Here is a 17,117-nt window from a genome sequence, read left to right on the forward strand (position 1 = left end):
TGTTACGCATTTACAACATTCATAAAATGAATTCCCTGCTGCACAGCTGCAGATTTTATTTGGATTTGTTATAGTTTATCTCCTGAACACGTTCAGGTCAATGGGATGGGCCTGTGAGCCTGGGAGAGCCTTACACAGGGGCAATGTAATTCAGAATACGATTTTTTAAAGTTCATGCACTAGAGTTTGAGGTGGGGTAAACTCTTACATCTTTCTTAGCTTCCGCTGAGCTTCAGTGTTTACACAAGCTGGTGGCATCATAATTTCAAACACTTCTTTGGTCATTTCTATTTATGGTGAAAGCCTGCAGGAAGTCTGCTGGAGATGGAGCTTGCTGTCAGAAAAGGCAGATTCCTTGCATAGAGATGAGTCTTCATTTCACAAAAAAATTTAAGGGCCTTTGGCTAGGATGCAAAAATTGGAAGCATGACTCTCCAAGGCAGTAGGGCAGATGCCTTTTAAAAGGACTCACTCTAAGGAAGCAAATCTGTCTTTAAGTAAATTGATGAAATAAAGATCAAATTTGAGAGAATAACATCTAAGGAAAAAGAAATGATTCCTGTTCTGTTGGATATACCTCCAGCAGAAATCAAACTACAGATTTAAGTCCATGAATTAATTTCCCGTAGAATCCAAATCCTGGACATCACCCTAAGCCTTAATTTGGAAGACAATAAAGTCTTCCTGTGTTCCGTGGCCTGCATCAGCCCCGAAACCTTTGCAGTCAAGATGACAGCCAACATCTTACTTCAACCCATAACCACCTCCTCTCATCTTTATGAAACAAAAATATATACTCCTCCTTCTTTGTCTGCCACAAAACCCAAACAAGGATAAGCTAGCGAGAATCCATCTTCCAGGGGTTAATCATACTGACTGTACCTGACAAGATACAAGATACTGAATGCAGAGAGGGACACACTGAGTCATGCTGGACTCCAACAAAGCATGAGTCAAGGCAGTTCAGTTGCTAAGGCATCCTTGCCTGTTGCTATGGCATGTGTACAGTTATGAATGTTCAGCTCTGGTTTATTATTTTTCAAAGGACTGGCTTAGTTTGTGTAACAAACTAATCTATTGACTTTTTCCGCCAGCTCCTCCTCTTTTCTGAGATGGGTGACATTTATCTCTGCTGTCCAGTCTTGGACTGTCCCACACTTATCTTCTTGCATGTTTTTATGCTTCTGCAGAGAGAAGGATTTAAAATGGTTGAGGAGTAGCCCATGCAGTAATCTATTTGTATTTGTTAAACTTATCACTTCTGTACAGCAAATAGAGTCCTCTTGAGATGTGAAACTGTTGGCTATAAAAAGCAAATGCTTTAAAAAGTATAAAATTAGGTATGATCACTGCAGTTTGGCTCATAGGTATTTTCAATAAAATGATTATACAGACCACCAAACAGATTTTGTGTATTTCCCTGGAGTGGCATTGAACCCCATTTGAATGCAAGTATGCTGCCTCCTGCTAAAAGCTGTAATTTTTCTGCAGTACGAACCCACTCTGAGAAGCAAAGGCCTCATGTGGCTCCTTGTTTGCTGTGTTTCATTGTTTCCATATTAAAATGGCTCAGTTTAGAAGCAAAATGATTACTTTAAAGAAAAGCCCTAACACTTTAAGACCAAACTCCTGGCACTCAAACCTGAGCTCTTCCACACTAGGATGTTAACAGTGGTTACACAGGTCCTCGCCATGTACCCATACACCTCCAACTTTCCTCTGCAGTGCCCAGATCTGTACGGTTTCTGGCTCTGATGGCTTGTGCAGCCTCAGCTGATGGGAACAGGTAGACACTGTTGAAGGTGAGGCACAGAGAAGGCAGACTGTGGACCTGCCCTCTCCTACTCCATGGAGCTCTGCCTGGAGTCCCTCTCCTCTACCCAGCTGCTGATTTCCATGAAATTTATGAGAGTAAAATCCCCTGTGAAGCTCCTAGTTCTCCACCAGCTATCGCTGATGGCCAGTGGCTACAAGCTAGCCTTGCGGTGAGGGGACGACAAGCGAGGTGGCTCAGCTGCAACCCCTACCCTTAGGAAAGCCCGTTCTGCTCCTCAAACCGAAGCCAGGCAAACAGCACACACTGCAGAAGCAGGCCTGCCAGGCTGAGGAAGCACTGCTCAGCAGCCTTACTGCTGCATGGCCCCTCGCCTGCTCCCCCTCACGCCCCATCGGACAGTGCTGCACATCAACAGCTCGCCTGGTTGTGCCCAATGACCTCCAGCATGGCCCCAAAAACCTCAACCTCCCCCTGCCCCAACAGCCGATGCTTCAACAAGCAGTGCAGTTGTACAACACAGCATTTAAAAATACAAATAAGATCACAGAAAATACTGGAAGCTACCAACAGCGATATGAGCCCTTACACAAGATAGAAAGCCCTAATTATAATTTCTGATCCTATGAAGTCATCTAATACACATATGTTCCTCTGCACTGCAAGGAGGAAAAAGGAGACATGCAGTACTTATGTCCGTCCTCATAAGAAGGAAAGAAAACCAGACTTTGGAAGCTTTTGGGAATTCAGAATTTAGAAAACTCTGCATAAAACCGGAAAAATCAGTTCTACTTCAGTTAGGAAAAAAAAAAAAAGGCAGCACAAAATCATAAGCACTTTGGGTTTAATATAAAAGCAGAATTATTTTTTCATTCCACAGTGCCATGCAGCACTGCAAGCCTTCATACCCTTAATTGTTATTGATTTTCTGGATTAAAGTTACTTAACATAAATCTGAGAAATACTTGATATTTCTCCTAAATGCCAGAACTGAAGAATCTACTCCAGGCGAGGAAGGAAGATGGCACACTTACTGGCTCACGTGCCATCAAAAAATAACTACTTTAATCAGAGAACAAATCAAGAACAAAATAAGGCTTCCTCTTTCTCTTCTAGCACTGCACACCCTGTACAGAATCAACAGCAGTAAAAAGTACGAGCAATCTTCATTCATAAGCGAAGGACATGGCTGCAACCCTAAATACTTAGCAGAGAGAAAATACTTGAAAATGCCATTTTAGTATAATAATTTCTTAAAATGGAGCTGCACTCTCCAATACAGAATCTACTGATAACAACAGAAAATTACATTCAAATAATTTCAGGAGAAGGATTTTAAAATATTTCAATCCTATTTGGCTATAAATTAAGTTTTACATTATTTTGCAGTTCTGTGATAAACAGCCTTCTTGTTTGCTTGACACAAGACTTCAGAAAGCTTTAGTCAGAGCAGATTTTCTTAAATTAGCTTGAAAATTCAGTTTCCAGGGCAACACATGCAGGTCTTCATACATCAACGTTTCTTTGCACCATTTTTATAGATGCGGTTGCTTGCTAGAATGTCATAAAATACTTTTTAAATACAGCAAACTATTTTGATCACTTTGATCCTTTTATTATTTTTTTTTTGCCTTTGAAAAAAGCTGACTGTCCTTTCTTCTCAGAAGAATCATATCAATAAAACTGACAAATTGTTTTACTTCACAGAGGCTTTATCCCAGAAATGCCTGCACTGACACCCATGCGTGTAATACGTTTCTACCAGCACCTGAATATTTATGTAACGTTTCAGCATGCGTCCCTTAGTCATCATCCCATTTCTTACTTTCTTTTCAGTTTGCAAGTAGGAGACATGACTTAGGGTCTATGGCATGCTGGGGGTCTGCTGGCTTACACACAAAATCAACCTGAGAGCCTGTTTCACAACAGCAACTTGAAATTTGCTGATGCCCACCTTGCACCGTGAGATCCTCAGTGAGTTTTTCACACCTGCCAATACATACAAGTGGTATAAAAGAAATAAAGCTCACAATGCATCTGCTTATTTCTCCTCCATTCTAAAAGGGGGTGAAAAACCAAATCCCTTAATGATGATTATCATTTCCCCTTCGTGAGCACTTGAGAGGTGCTCTGCATCACTGCAGTGATGTTACCAAAACAGGCACCTGAAACCACCAGCAACAGAGTGGATAGGCTTCCTTCTTTGATTTTTGGATCTTTGACATGCAGTATTACAGTGGAACAAGCAGCATATTAAATAGTTACGACATTAGGACTGTCTTGGGAAAAGAAGACTGAATGACTGTTACCTGCACATTTTACTCCCTGAGCAATAAGGCCCCACATGAAGTTGGCACAGTATTCACACCAGTGTGGGCCTCTGAACGTGTGCACCTGGAAGACAGCAGCAGAAAGAAAAATTACAGAAAATGACCAAACTATTTCATAGACATCAATATCAATGTGTCTGAACAAGGCAGAATTCCTCTTCTGTGAAGGCACCACATGCAGCCGCTGGAAGCTTCCCTTTATCACTGCAGGAAAGGAAGAAAGGAATGTAAGAAAGATTTAACTGCCAAGACTTGAAGGCCTGTGGTGAAAGGGACTTCTCCATCCTGAAGCATCCAGAGCAGCAGAACCGTGTCTGCTCCCAGACCATGTGGGTCACAGCCCTTCTCCAGCCTCTCAGCATCTCTCTATTTGGGCAGGATTTTAGCCACAAGGCGAGCCTTTTGCAGAGACCATGCAGGAGCTCCATCTCTTGATTTGAAATGTCTTCTGCTTTGCCCTCTCCTCCCCTCCACAAGGTGTTGTGTGAAATGCATACGGGGCTGCAAGATTTTACCTCGGGTGGAGAGAGTCCTGCCAGGCAGAAATACCACTGCTACACAGGAGCCTTGCAACCGTACTTAGGGATTTTCCAGTTTAGAATAAGTCTAAAAGGAAATGAATACTCTTCAGACTAATGTTACAGGTTGAAAACCCAAATGAGAGACCAAGAGCAGAATCCACTAAACCATGAAAAAAATTTTAAGCTAAAGAAGAAAAAACCCAATGTTCTTTTCAATCCCAGCTCACACGGTTGTTACAAATCCTGCAGCCACCATTAGCTGTTTCAGATTTTATTCTGATAGAGTTCCTGCAGTAGGAAACCACAGGATTCTTTACAGAGAAAATTATTACTTCCTTAGCCAGCATAAAAGGCTTCAAGCCTCTATTTAGAATGGACAGGCTGACACAAAAAATCAGTAACCAGAGATCATGAAGAAAGGAAATTTGCAGTGAAATGTAGTAAAAAATGCTTCAGGCTTAAGTCACTCAGTTTTCCAGAGTTACTGAGCGGGTATCAGAGCAGGCAGTAACCTCAGGCACGTGCGCTGCCTGGTCAGATCAGTACAGAGCTGAAGAGAGAAGGAGCTGGTAGAAATGTAAAAGCTTGACATCCACAGAGAGCTCTGCTTATAAACAGCAAAACACAAAGTGGCCTGACCGAGGTAGAGAACATCCCCTGCACCGCTGATTTAAGTAGCAGCTGGATCCTTGCTCACACTTACCTTGAACAAGTGACAACCCAAAGCAGCACCCAGCCCACATTTCAGTTTTGGCTACGGGAAGAAGGTCTGCAGCCTCCTGGGCATTTGCTGCTCGTGAAGCAAGAGTAAGGTAGAGTAAGTCTGGAAAGTTACTCTTGAATTCACCAGTAATTCACGTGTGGCTGTGCTGAGCTAGGCCTATATTTGCCTCCAGCCCTGTGCTGCTGAGCATCCCTGGTGCGAAGCTCTCCCCATCCTGCACTGGCTGCCTGCCCCCAGCAGCGCAAGCCGCCGTCCGCACCCACTCCTGAAGCCGCAATGTGCCCCACGAGCCCCTTCTCCCTCCAGCTGACTTCTACGGAGCAAACGATGACAAGACCGTCAGCAGCTGTAATTTCCATGTTCTCTGTTCCTCTCGCCGCAAAGAGATTTTTCACGTCTTCTTCTGTTACCCACCTGCACTACCCACATCCTCTTGGCTTTCTTCCTCAGCCTTGTGGTTTTTCTCTCAGGTCTTTGGCAGTGTCCTCTCCCCAGAATAAGCACATTCTGATACCCCCAAGCAAAACACTGTGTTTTAATGCCTGCAGGACTAACAGAACTTTCTCAGGGAATAGTGAGAGGAACATTCCCCACGAAAGACACTCATTTAAAATATTTCTCAAAATTCCTCCCAAGGAAAAATGAAACAAAAACGATAGTTCAAAAGTTTGAGCAATAAGCAGTATTTTTTCAGAGTACTTTCAGTTTACAATTTACATTTTTTTGTGGGTTTTTTTTTTTTTTTTTTAGTATTTCTGATTGTAAAGGAGTGAGGGGTTTCCTTGTTCCTTGAAATGCTGACATTTTAACTTGTTACCTTAGGCAGAACAAGAACAAATTCTGACACATTAACATTCTCATCAAATAAAAACCAATACCATCCTGCGCCTCTTGCTTTGCTGATTTTAATTCATCAAATTCACTTTAACATACCACTTGCTGAAGTGCTTCTAATGGTTTTCCTGGGTGCTGGGGTGAGGGGAGAGGAAGGGTGGTGATGAGGGTAGATCATAAGAGAAGAGGAGAGGTGGCCATGAGGGCAGATCATGAGTGGAAAGAAGGGGCAGCCATGAGGGTAGACTGTGAGGGGAGAGGAAGGGGCAGCAGGGGCAGCCATGAGGGGAGATCATGAGGAGAGGATGAGTGGCCATGAGGGAAAACCATGAAGGGAAAGAAGAGGCAGCCATAAGCGGAGACCGTGAGGGGAGAGGAGAGGCAGACACAAGGGGTGATCATGGTCATGGCTCAGGGTTAAAGGGAGAACAGCTATGGGGGACATTACTGTGGGGATCTGTTACAGACCACCTGATAAAGAGGACTCTGTGAATGAAGCACTCTACAGGCAGATAGGAACAGCCTCAAACTCAAGCTCACAGGCTCTTGTTCTCATGGGGGACTTCAACTACGCTGATTCTACCACTTCTGTAACAAGTGGTGTCCCTCAGGGACCCGTGTTGGGACCGGTCTTGTTCAACATCTTTGTCGCTGACATGGACAGCGGGATTGAGTGCGCCCTCAGCAAGTTTGCCGATGACACCAAGCTGTGTGGTTCAGTTGATACGCTGGAGGGAAGGAATGCCATCCAGAGGGACCCTGACACACTTGTGAGGTGGGCTGATGCCAACCTCATGAGGTTTAACCATGCCAAGTGCAAGGTCCTACACCTGGGTCAGAGCAATCCCAGGCTACAGGTTGGGCAGAGAAGAGATTCAGAGCAGCCCTGCAGAGAAGGACTTGGGGGTGTTGGTTGATGAGAAAATGAACATGAGGTGGCTTCAGTGTGCGCTCGCAGCCCACAAAGCCAACCGTATCCTGGGCTGCATCAAAAGGAGCGTGACCAGCAGGTTGAAGGAGGTGATCCTGCCCCTCTACTCTGCTCTTGTGAGACCTCACCTGGAGTATTGTGTGCAGTTCTGGTGTCTTCAGCATAAAAAGGACATGGAACTGTTGGAACAAGTCCAGAGAAGGGCCACGAGGATGATCAGGGGACTGAAGCACCTCCTGTATGAAGATAGGCTGAGAAAGTTGGGGCTGTTCAGTCTGGAGAAGAGAAGGCTGCGTGGAGACCTCATAGCAGCCTTCCAGTATCTGAAGGGGGCTATAGGGATGCTGGGGAGGGACTCTTCACCAGGGACTGTAGTGACAGGACAAGGGGTAATGGGTTAAAACTTAAACAGGGGAAGTTTAGATTGGATATAAGGAAGAAGTTCTTTCCTGTTAGGGTGGTGAGGCACTGGGAATGGGTTGCCCAGGGAAGTTGCGAATGCTCCATCCCTGGCGGTGTTCAAGGCCAGGCTGGACAGAGCCTTGGGTGACATGGTTTAGTGTGAGGTGTCCCTGCTCATGGCAGGGGGGTTGGAACTAGATGATCTTAAGGTCCTTTCCAACCCTAATTATTCTGTGATTCTAAGCAGGGGCGGCCACGAGGGCATATAAGGGGAAAAAAGGGCCAGCCATGAGGAAGTATCATGAGGGGAAAGAAGGGACAGCCATGAGAGATCATGAGGGGAGAGGAAGGGCGACCAGAAGGGGAGCTCATGAGGGGAAAGAAGGATGGCCATGAGGGAAGATCATGAGGGGAGAGGAGGGGCAGCCATGAGGGGAGATCGGGGTGGGGGGAAGAAGGGGGAGCCACGAGAGGAGATCATGAGGGGAAGTGAGAGGCAACCATAAGGGCAGATTATGAGGTGTGTGGTGTCACTGTGAGGGGCAGTCATGAGGGGAGAGCAGGGACCGCCATGGGGTGGTGTAAGGGGTGGCCATGGGAGGTAGGGGCGGCACCTATACAGCATGAGTCATTCTGGGGAGCAGATGACAGGTGTCTGCAAGTGGAGATCAGGAGGGTCAGCCCTAAGGGGAGGTTTTGAGGGAAGATCATTTTGCCCGCAGAGACATAGTTTAGTGGTGGGCTTGGCAGTGCTGGGGTAACGGTTGGATTTGATCTTACAGGTCTTTTCCAATCTAGTTCATTCTGTGATTCTGTGATCTTCAGTGCTGATACTCACCGAACCTCAGGTGCCTACTTTTGAACTGCTGTTTTAGTGGTGAAGATCTCCCCTTCTTGGCGTCTTGCTCCACATCATGGTCAGCAGATTTCCACCTCTTCCTGACTCTCCCTAGCAGGGCAGTCTTCTCTACAGGGTCTACCACATTCCAAATCTGCTGCTTCAGTCTTTTGCCTCCCTTTATTATTCTTATTCGTATTCTTTCTCATTCTTATTTTTACTGAGCTCAGTACATAACCTTTGCTCACAGCTGACTCATCAGTGAAGTTTACACGACTCACCGTCAGCTTGAAAATTACATGGATAAAACAGAATTTCCTCTTCCCTATCAACACTGCATGTATTGGTTACCCTTCAGAAGACCAAGGTTGACTTTGCCCTTCCAGATCACTTTCTCACCATCATTAGCACTGTTCTCTCATCCCATGCATCCAAACACTGAAATGCCCTTCCATATGATCAGTTAAGAAATTAACTTATCTGTTACAAGACTTATCCAGAGCCTGCTCAGCTTTACACTGCCCCATCCAAATCACCCTTTCTTATCCATTATTGTGATTGCAAACTCAAAACAGATTAAAAGGTGAGGGTAGGTTTTTCTATGTTCCACAATGTTCTACTTTGCTTCGTCCTTTATCTGACATGCAGTGGGGAGGTTCTCTGGCAGTATTAATGAGGAGGCCCAGAGGCCATAATGTGCTCCCATCCCTGGTGTACACAGCCCTGCAGGATCAGCTCTGAAGCCTCTTTTGGGGTTTCTAAGTGGTGCTGTCTTTTCCCAGAGCTCAGTGGCGCTGGAGTGTTAATCTTCCCCCTACCATGGAGCAGAACTGGATGTCTGACCCTGCACTGGTCTGAATACACACCACCTCTGGAAATCAAATCACACGCAGCAAGTGATGCCAGAAAATGGTAAAAATTGGTCTTCTGAGGTCAGAACAACCTCTAATACTGTTTCATCCCGCAGAGTAGGGCCTGGCAGCATGCTAAAAAGAAACACGTTTGCATCCCTTTGCTAGTTCAAGAGCCAGCACCTGCAAACAATACTGAATTTATTACATGACACTGTTTAATATAGCATTTGGATTTTTATATTTAATTCCCCATTCAAAAAACCTGCCAAGCGACTTTCGTGTTTTCAAAACTAAAATATGCTTTCCAGAAAAACTTCCAAAAACTCACCCAGCAGAGTCCCAGAGAGCCTGACTTACATTACAAGGGGTTCCTCTCCCTTTATAAAAGGAGCATCTGCCATATGCAGATTTTATTGTCTTATAAAACGTGAGAGCAGGATTGCCAACTGTGGGTTTATATCTCCCTACCCTTCCATTCTCCCTCCTGCCCCAAAAATCTTTTTCTCTCTTTCTTTCCATTAGGCTTCAACTGTGAGTGATTTTTTAAGAATGTGGAAAATGGGTGAGCAGGAGAGTGAGATAAAGTGATTTTAATCTGAATTTGTAAAGTTCCAGGGGAAATACTCAATTTGAAAGAAAAATCCAGATGATTCTAAAGGAAAACACCTGCTTCAAAACCAGACAAAATCCTATTACTAAGCTGTCCTGCAAGTCTAAAGTAAGAGGTGAGCCTCACATTGGGCTTACACCTAGGCATTTCTATTCTGAACTCTACTGCAACATCGGCAAGGTATAATAAACATTTAACTACTATGATCTTACGTAGGAGGCCAGTTTTTTGCTTAGGCTTGAAAGACATTCTCTTATACACAGGGAAAAGTAGCTTAGCTCCTGTGATCAATAACTGCAAGTGTTTAGAATTTTATTTTTATTTTGCATTTAATGAAAATATTTCTTACAAAAAGAAAGACAGTTTTAGGACGACCAAATAAAAAAAAAAACAATCCAGTGACTCTGACAACAGATTATACTACAAGCTGCAGACTCGCCAAACAGATCTCTCAGCATTACTTCTCAGACTCTATAAAGGTCACTGCTGAAGTTAGTTACCCGTGTATCTCGTAACTCCACTTATTTTTTACATTTTTGGGTTTTCCTAGGCAGTTGTTCAGCCAGCCTTGATTGCTATCTGAAATCCAAGAATGAGCCAGCAGATAATTAGTATTCGTAGCTGGGAGACTTATATTATATCACTTGTCAAGGCAGGGAGGAGGAGAATGAGGAAGTATCAGGAAAGTGCTGTGCAAATGTGATACGAGAGAACACGATGGATTGGCAGAGCATTTGCAAAGCCACTGCTGGGAAGAAAGCAGGGCTGGATCTGCCAAATGATGGTTATGCAAAATCAACATGGAACACTATATAAAAAAGCCTTCCTTTGTTGAGACGCTGCTCCCATGGTCTCTCTAAATGCCTGCTCCATCAAGACCCTGCTCTGTACACAGCTCCTCTTCCATGGCCCTACACACTGAACTTCTGGATAATAGGTTTCGGAAAATCCAGACATTAGCATCTATGATGGGATGAAATACACCAACTTGAAAAAGGATGGGAGGAAACACTGCTGATTTACCCTCACTAGCTAGAAGCCCTGTTGGTGCTTGGAGAGGAGACCAAGCTGACCAGGGACTGAATAAATGGCACAGCTCCAGCATTTGTACTGCATGATGTTTCAAAGGTACAGTCCTGCTGGCAACATGGTCTTTCAAACAAATTCCCAAGGATGATGGGACACTGCTGATGAAGGCTGTCAGCTCAGTGGTCCTAGCTCATGCGCAATTGCATCAGCTGAATCCTGCCAGTTAGGGCTCTAGTCTGGACATGGGAGACATCGTAAATCTCAATTAAAATGATGAACTCAGGCTGTATTATTAATGTCTGTCTTCCCTGTCACAGTTGATTTTATCAGGCACCGAGTGTACCCATGCTGGCACCCAGTAAGCATGTCCTTTTCATCCATCCTTGGTCCAGGCAGACAGCAGCTGGATGTGGAAGGTACAGAAGAGATTATCAGTGAGAGAGTCAACCAACTCAACTGTCAGTTTGGCCAATCCTTCAATTTAATCCTTGGATATAATACGATGATTACATAGTGCCTCTAAAACAAGGGTCTCAAGCACTCCCAATATTCCAGCACATGATACTCCTTCTGTGAGGCAAATATTGCTGCTGATGACTAATCTGAGAATCAAAGACACTGCCATGACAACCCACACAGCAGAGCCCTATCTGCAAGATAATTGCTTTCACGCGAAGGTGTAACAGAAATTAAAGTAACTGAGACCATTAGAACATACCTTCTCCAAAACTAGAGCTGACTTTGCCTAGACCAGCTGGGATGTTAGTCCTGGGGAGCCAGCCTGGGACCACCCCAAGGACTTATTCCAGCAGCTCCTGAGAGGAGAGATGCTGGCTGAACAGTCCTTGTTCAGAGCACAGAGTATAAATAGCATTGTTATTGCCAGTGGGTATGCTGGCATGAATAATGACCAGGCAAACCTCCCTACAGGTCCTCACCCACTTGGAGCCAGAAGCACTGCCGTGTCTTGTTTACTTTCTGGTTTGCAGTGATCATGTCAGCAGAGATAGGAACAACTGGAAACTGCAGTTAGGTCATGCTCTATGAGAGCCAAAGCAAAAACCCACAGAATAGCATGTTGTTGGCTTTTTTTTTGCTTGTAAATTGAATAAAATAGCCACCTTTCTTTCAGGATGGAATAGCAGATTTTCTTTAAATTAATATCTGGAACATTGTCCATTTTATACCAGGCCCAAGTTACTTGATACCTATGTCCATACAAAAAATTCTGAAACTAGAGGTGAAAATTGAACAAAACCCTTAGAATTAAAAATCCCTCTATACAGACACCATACATGTAATGATGGAAATAGGATAAACCCTTAAGAGGGTCCCAAAGAAATGCTTTTGCAGTGATGCCAAGGCTAATTTGGAGGAAGAGCTGTTGATGAGAGAGCACAACACGTGCAACATGCTTCTTGAGGCGAAGTCTCAGTCCTCCCCAGCAGAGCACTTCCTAGCTTCACCACAGAAATGACCTGGCCTGTTCTTATGGGTGTGCACATGGAAGACTCGCAAGGTGCACATCTAGGGACTGCTGGTGTGGTGAGAAGGAATTACAGCTTGAATAAATTAAGGATTTAGAAAAAAAATGCTTTTTTTTTAATTTTTTTTTTTTTTTTTTTGTAACAGAGGCAAAGCTTGAATTCAGGGGCTAGCACTAAGAAACCAGACAGAGTTAAATAATATTGTGCTATTTGAAATCTGCTTTGGAAAAGCCCTGGCTTTTCAAGGGGGAAAAAAAAAAAAAAAGTAAAAAGTAACATTAAATAAATTCCTTAGGGAACTAATATCCATCAATGCCTAAAAGCTTCCCTGGCTTGAACTGCCTTATAATATGCTAAGAGTTTCAGAAACCACAACACAAGAGCTGGTGAAGTTCTCAGAAGTTCTGCTCCAGTTTTGCTCTCTAGATATTTTCCCTACCTTTGAACCCCTTTTTCCCCTCAAGTACTAGGAATCTAAAAGAAACATCAAATTTCCCAAGGTTTTCTTATCTGCAACAATGTGCACTCTCCCCAGGGACTATGCTAGGGGCACCCAGCGCTCTTTCTGATTATTCATCTGAGCACAGTGACTCACTTCTCATGTAAAGATGTTTGAAAATATGTTCAGTGCCAGGTCCATACCTTACAAAAAAAGCCAACATCCTCTTTTCAGCAGAGCTAGACCAATCTACCCCAAATCAGCATCTGCCCCAGTTTGCAGAAGATCAGAAATAGAAATGAGTTCATGTCACAAGTCACAGAAAACCGGGTCTGCTTAATATAGGAGTCTGCTATATTTTCTGGACTTTTTGCAGCATTTCCTTTGCATTTTTCATGTTCCCATTTCCCAGTGTTCAGGTGCAGCTTTGCTTAGCTGCTTTTGTTAGAATAATAACACCTGTCACGGAAGTAATTTGCTATGATTTTTTACACTAGCAAAGCACCTAGCACATATGCAATTACACTAGTAAAATCAGGGCCAGGTTAGTCTCTCCATTAGTACAATGCTTGAGTTGGTCTACATTGACAACACCTTTCCAGTAGAGACTGGTCCTAATGGGAGCCTTCCCTCTTTGTGCACATTTAAGGTTATATTTTACTCCCATTTACCTCTGGAAGAGCATTTTGTCTCTGCTCTGGAACTCCCTATTTGGCCTTTCAAATGGGTCACTCTCAAAGAGAAAGCCAGGATGTTGCTTCAGTTGAGGAGGGAGGTGAAGAATGTCAGCAAACAAAAGTCATCTGCATCTCTGCTGTCTTGGCCTAAAAAAACATGGAAAAACATCTCTCCTCTCTGGAAGAAGTGTTGGCTTGAAAGGGAATTATGTTCTGAATGTCCACCAATTCACCAAGCAGCTTTGCAACTGCTATTCATCACAGTTAACTGACTGCCATCTCAGGCATTAGTAAGATAGTGACTAAGAAACAGCGTGACAATACCAAATACTGCACAGGAAGATAGCAAAAAATAGCCTTCTGAAGACATATCTACTCTGTGAAGAGCAAGAGAGAAATGAGACAATATTCTAGGGGAAAATGATGCATGGAAACACAGATTTCAATCCAGCTCTGACAGGCACAGACACCTTCTTGCTTCAGTGAAGCACCACAGCACTAATCTAGTCAGAAGAGTGGTTTTACACCTTGGACTATCAGCAGTTATGAAACACCTGCAGAGTGCTCTGCCAGCTTAAGTCATCAGGAGCCAGAGGTGTCTGAAGGAATACCAATAGCCAGCCAAGGGAGCTAAAAATTCCCCAGGGCCCGTGAGTCACAAGAGCTGGAGGGGAGTGAAGACCTTTAAGGTGTTTTGTCCAGGTTTATTCTAAATTTGCCAAGTGACAGGGAGGTTACTGCACAGACTAACAACTTTTCACCACCCAGATTTCTTGCAGTTAATCTCAATTTAGTGGCAGGCAAAGGAGTGAGGTCAGTACCCAAGTCCAAAACACAGCACCAGGTGGGGAGGAGGTGTAGATGTCCCGTGTCAGTGAGGGATGGACTCAGGGCAGAAGGTACATTAGCTGGATCCTTTCTTTTTTAAACAGCAATAACCTATGGGATGTAGCAGGGAGATGGAGAGAAGGAAAGTCCAGAGGACTGAGCAAGGGGAACTCTGCATGGTCAGTACCCTAATAAATACTGCCTTGCTGAAGAGAGATGAGATAATCTTAAATGCAACTCTGATTCCCCTGCCTTGTAAGTCCTTTAGCATAAAGCCTACTTCACACATCCCAACCTAGAGCTCCTCTCAATAACCAACACGGACTGCTTCGATCCATATGGCACCTTGCCAGAGGCTCCTTTTCCCCTCAAATTTGATGTTTCTGCTGTTGCCTGAAGCTCCTCCCTCCCCTGCCTGTCCAGGAGGTACACAGCTGCTTTCCTCCCCTTAAAATTATTGACTGTGTCAGGTACCAGCTAGGTAAGAAATTCTATTTTAATTTACAAGCTATCACAGTTGATACATTTTCTGGGGACAAGATAAGCAAATACAAGATCTACAAGAGACAGAAAAAGCACTCTTATTGGTAGGGTCCAGCTGTAGAGTAAATTTATGGGAATGATTACGTGCAAATCTACTCTGTCCACTTCTATGACATGTCACAGAACTTTACCCTATCTTAAACCTTCTTTTTGTAAGAAAATAACACCACTGGCTTCAGCTATGCTCCTTGTCAGAACGCACTTCATGAGAACCCCACAGATCTCTCAGAGCTTTCAAACAGAAGATGTTACTGCTTATCCACACTGGGTGGATGAACAAACTCGATAATCACCACACACACATGCTCATAGAGATACATGTATACTAGAGTGTGTGGGGAGATTTATCTCCCATAATGGGTAAGAAAACGAAAGAGAGGAAAAACCTTTCGTGAAAGAAAGTGGGGATGAAATCTTTAGGATGAAGTGACTGTCCTGATGTGGTCTGATGATTCCTTTTACAAGATATCTCATGCAGGGTTCTGGGTTTCAGAAAAGCAGAGTATACACAGGACAAGGAAAAGAAATCAAATATGCAAACAGACAGACCCAATCAAGTCACACTCACAGTCCTAGCTCACCTTTAAATCCCGTTATTGAATTAGAGCTAAGTAAAATGCTGTGTCAAACAATGTAGATGGCGTATAGCTATTTGAACCGAAAATTAATCTTTTATATTTGATTTAGAGAGGAGAATACAGAAATACTAAAACTTTTTATAAATTAAAAAAAAAAGCCCAAATATGCTTTAAAAACTTTTTTAATAATTAGCTCTCCTCCTGAGGAACAGAGATTAAAAACTCAGTCAGATCTGACATTTGTAAATCATCATCCCTTTCTTTGCTTATGGAGATTAATTTAAGAGAATTCAGCCACTCTGTATTTGCATTTGAGATGTGCTCATGAGAGTCCAGACCTCCCCAGTCAGGAGAATACCACATTGCTGGAGATCATTACTGGCCAGTGCTGCCCGCAGAGCTCTCTGTCACACTGGCAGGAGATAACTCATTCCAGCAGATTTAAACAAGATTAAAACCTTTCAAACCCCTATCCATTTCAACATTCCTAGAACTGCCTTTAAACTCTTCTTCCAAACAACCCTCGAAGCAAGACATAGATTTATTCAGGAGACCTCTTGACAAATTAAGAGTAAAAGCAGCTTTCATGTTCACCCCTTCCCTAGGCATCTGCACTCCTTTGAGGACCTGCACTGCACTGCTCCTCTGCCACCCTGCTCCTCTACCTGATCTCGACCTTGTCTGTTGCTGGAGGCAACAGAGCCTGAGGGCTCAAACTCCACCTGTGTCCCCCATACCCGCTCCAGAGGGACAGGAGGTGCAGGGGGAGAACTGAGGTCTCCTAACCTGTGGCCAAGTCTCTTGGGTATTTGCTATCCGCAGCCCACCTCCGGAGCAGCTGCTGCTGTCGCCTTCCCTTCTCCAAGACAACAGTGCTAGCTGTTGTGCATTAACAATTCTCCATTTCTCCTCCCACTGCTGGGAAGATATAGCATTTTCAGTATAAAAAGAATTCTGCGACTAGTGATGTGATTATCAAAGCAGCAGCTGAGAAATGGTTAGAGTCCCTGTCTGTTGCCTCGTGCCTGTATAACGAAGAGAAGATTTAGCCGCAGAGGTACAAAGCGGTGTGCGCCCTCCTTTTTGCTGGTGGAGCCTCTGGGGACAGCAGTCACTGTTCGTTAGCTGAACTGTACAAGTTTATTTCACTTCTGGGCTGCATTTTCTTGTTTTGTTTAAAAAGTCTAGGTTCAAGACTCTGGGCCTGACATTTCCTCCCTTTCCACATGGGTGGCACATATGCTGCTTGGCAGGCAACCTAGGAGACTTCTGCAGACATTTTAACTGATGACGTCTATACTTGTAAGAAGAAAAATTTGACAGATGCAAGGAATGATAAAGGAGAGAAGCACATGAGCTAACAATGGCCATTTGTTTCAGATCCATAACACAACAATTGCAAAGGTTTTCTGGTTATTTTTTTACAAATGGGGCAGTGGCCACATTTAGAGCTCATGAACGCCAGCAGCATTCCTTCAGTGGGCAGGCCGGCTGCTGCATATCCTTTAAGGGGTAAGGGGTTCATTCTCTTCTACTTCTTTTTACAGCAAAAATTACCTGTGTTAGGTGACTCCATTTCAGAAAGAGTTACTTCTCAAGGTATCTTTTCCTGGCAACTGTACGTATAAAGGAACTACAGTACAACCATTATAAGGAAAATAATGCGTGTGGAAAGTTTGTGCTGTAACTATGAGCTTGGATCAGACACACTGTTTGTT

General features: G+C 43.9%; 1 protein-coding gene across 2 annotated transcripts in view; it reads right to left on the bottom strand.

Moving 5' to 3' along the window:
- Window positions 1-17,117, bottom strand: part of CHN1 (chimerin 1) — a 103,614-nt gene that overhangs the window by 14,172 nt on the left and 72,325 nt on the right. For both annotated transcript variants that reach the window (XM_061454045.1, XM_061454037.1), the window contains one exon: window positions 4,084-4,168. In XM_061454045.1, coding sequence (XP_061310029.1) covers window positions 4,084-4,168 — 85 coding nt within the window. The remainder of the gene's footprint in view (window positions 1-4,083; window positions 4,169-17,117) is intronic.

This window comes from Pezoporus flaviventris, unplaced genomic scaffold, assembly GCF_033815535.1.
Source record: "Pezoporus flaviventris isolate CSIRO_AGI_PZ_B2104156 unplaced genomic scaffold, CSIRO_AGI_Pfla_v1 ptg000001l, whole genome shotgun sequence".
Lineage (NCBI taxonomy): Eukaryota > Metazoa > Chordata > Aves > Psittaciformes > Psittacidae > Pezoporus > Pezoporus flaviventris.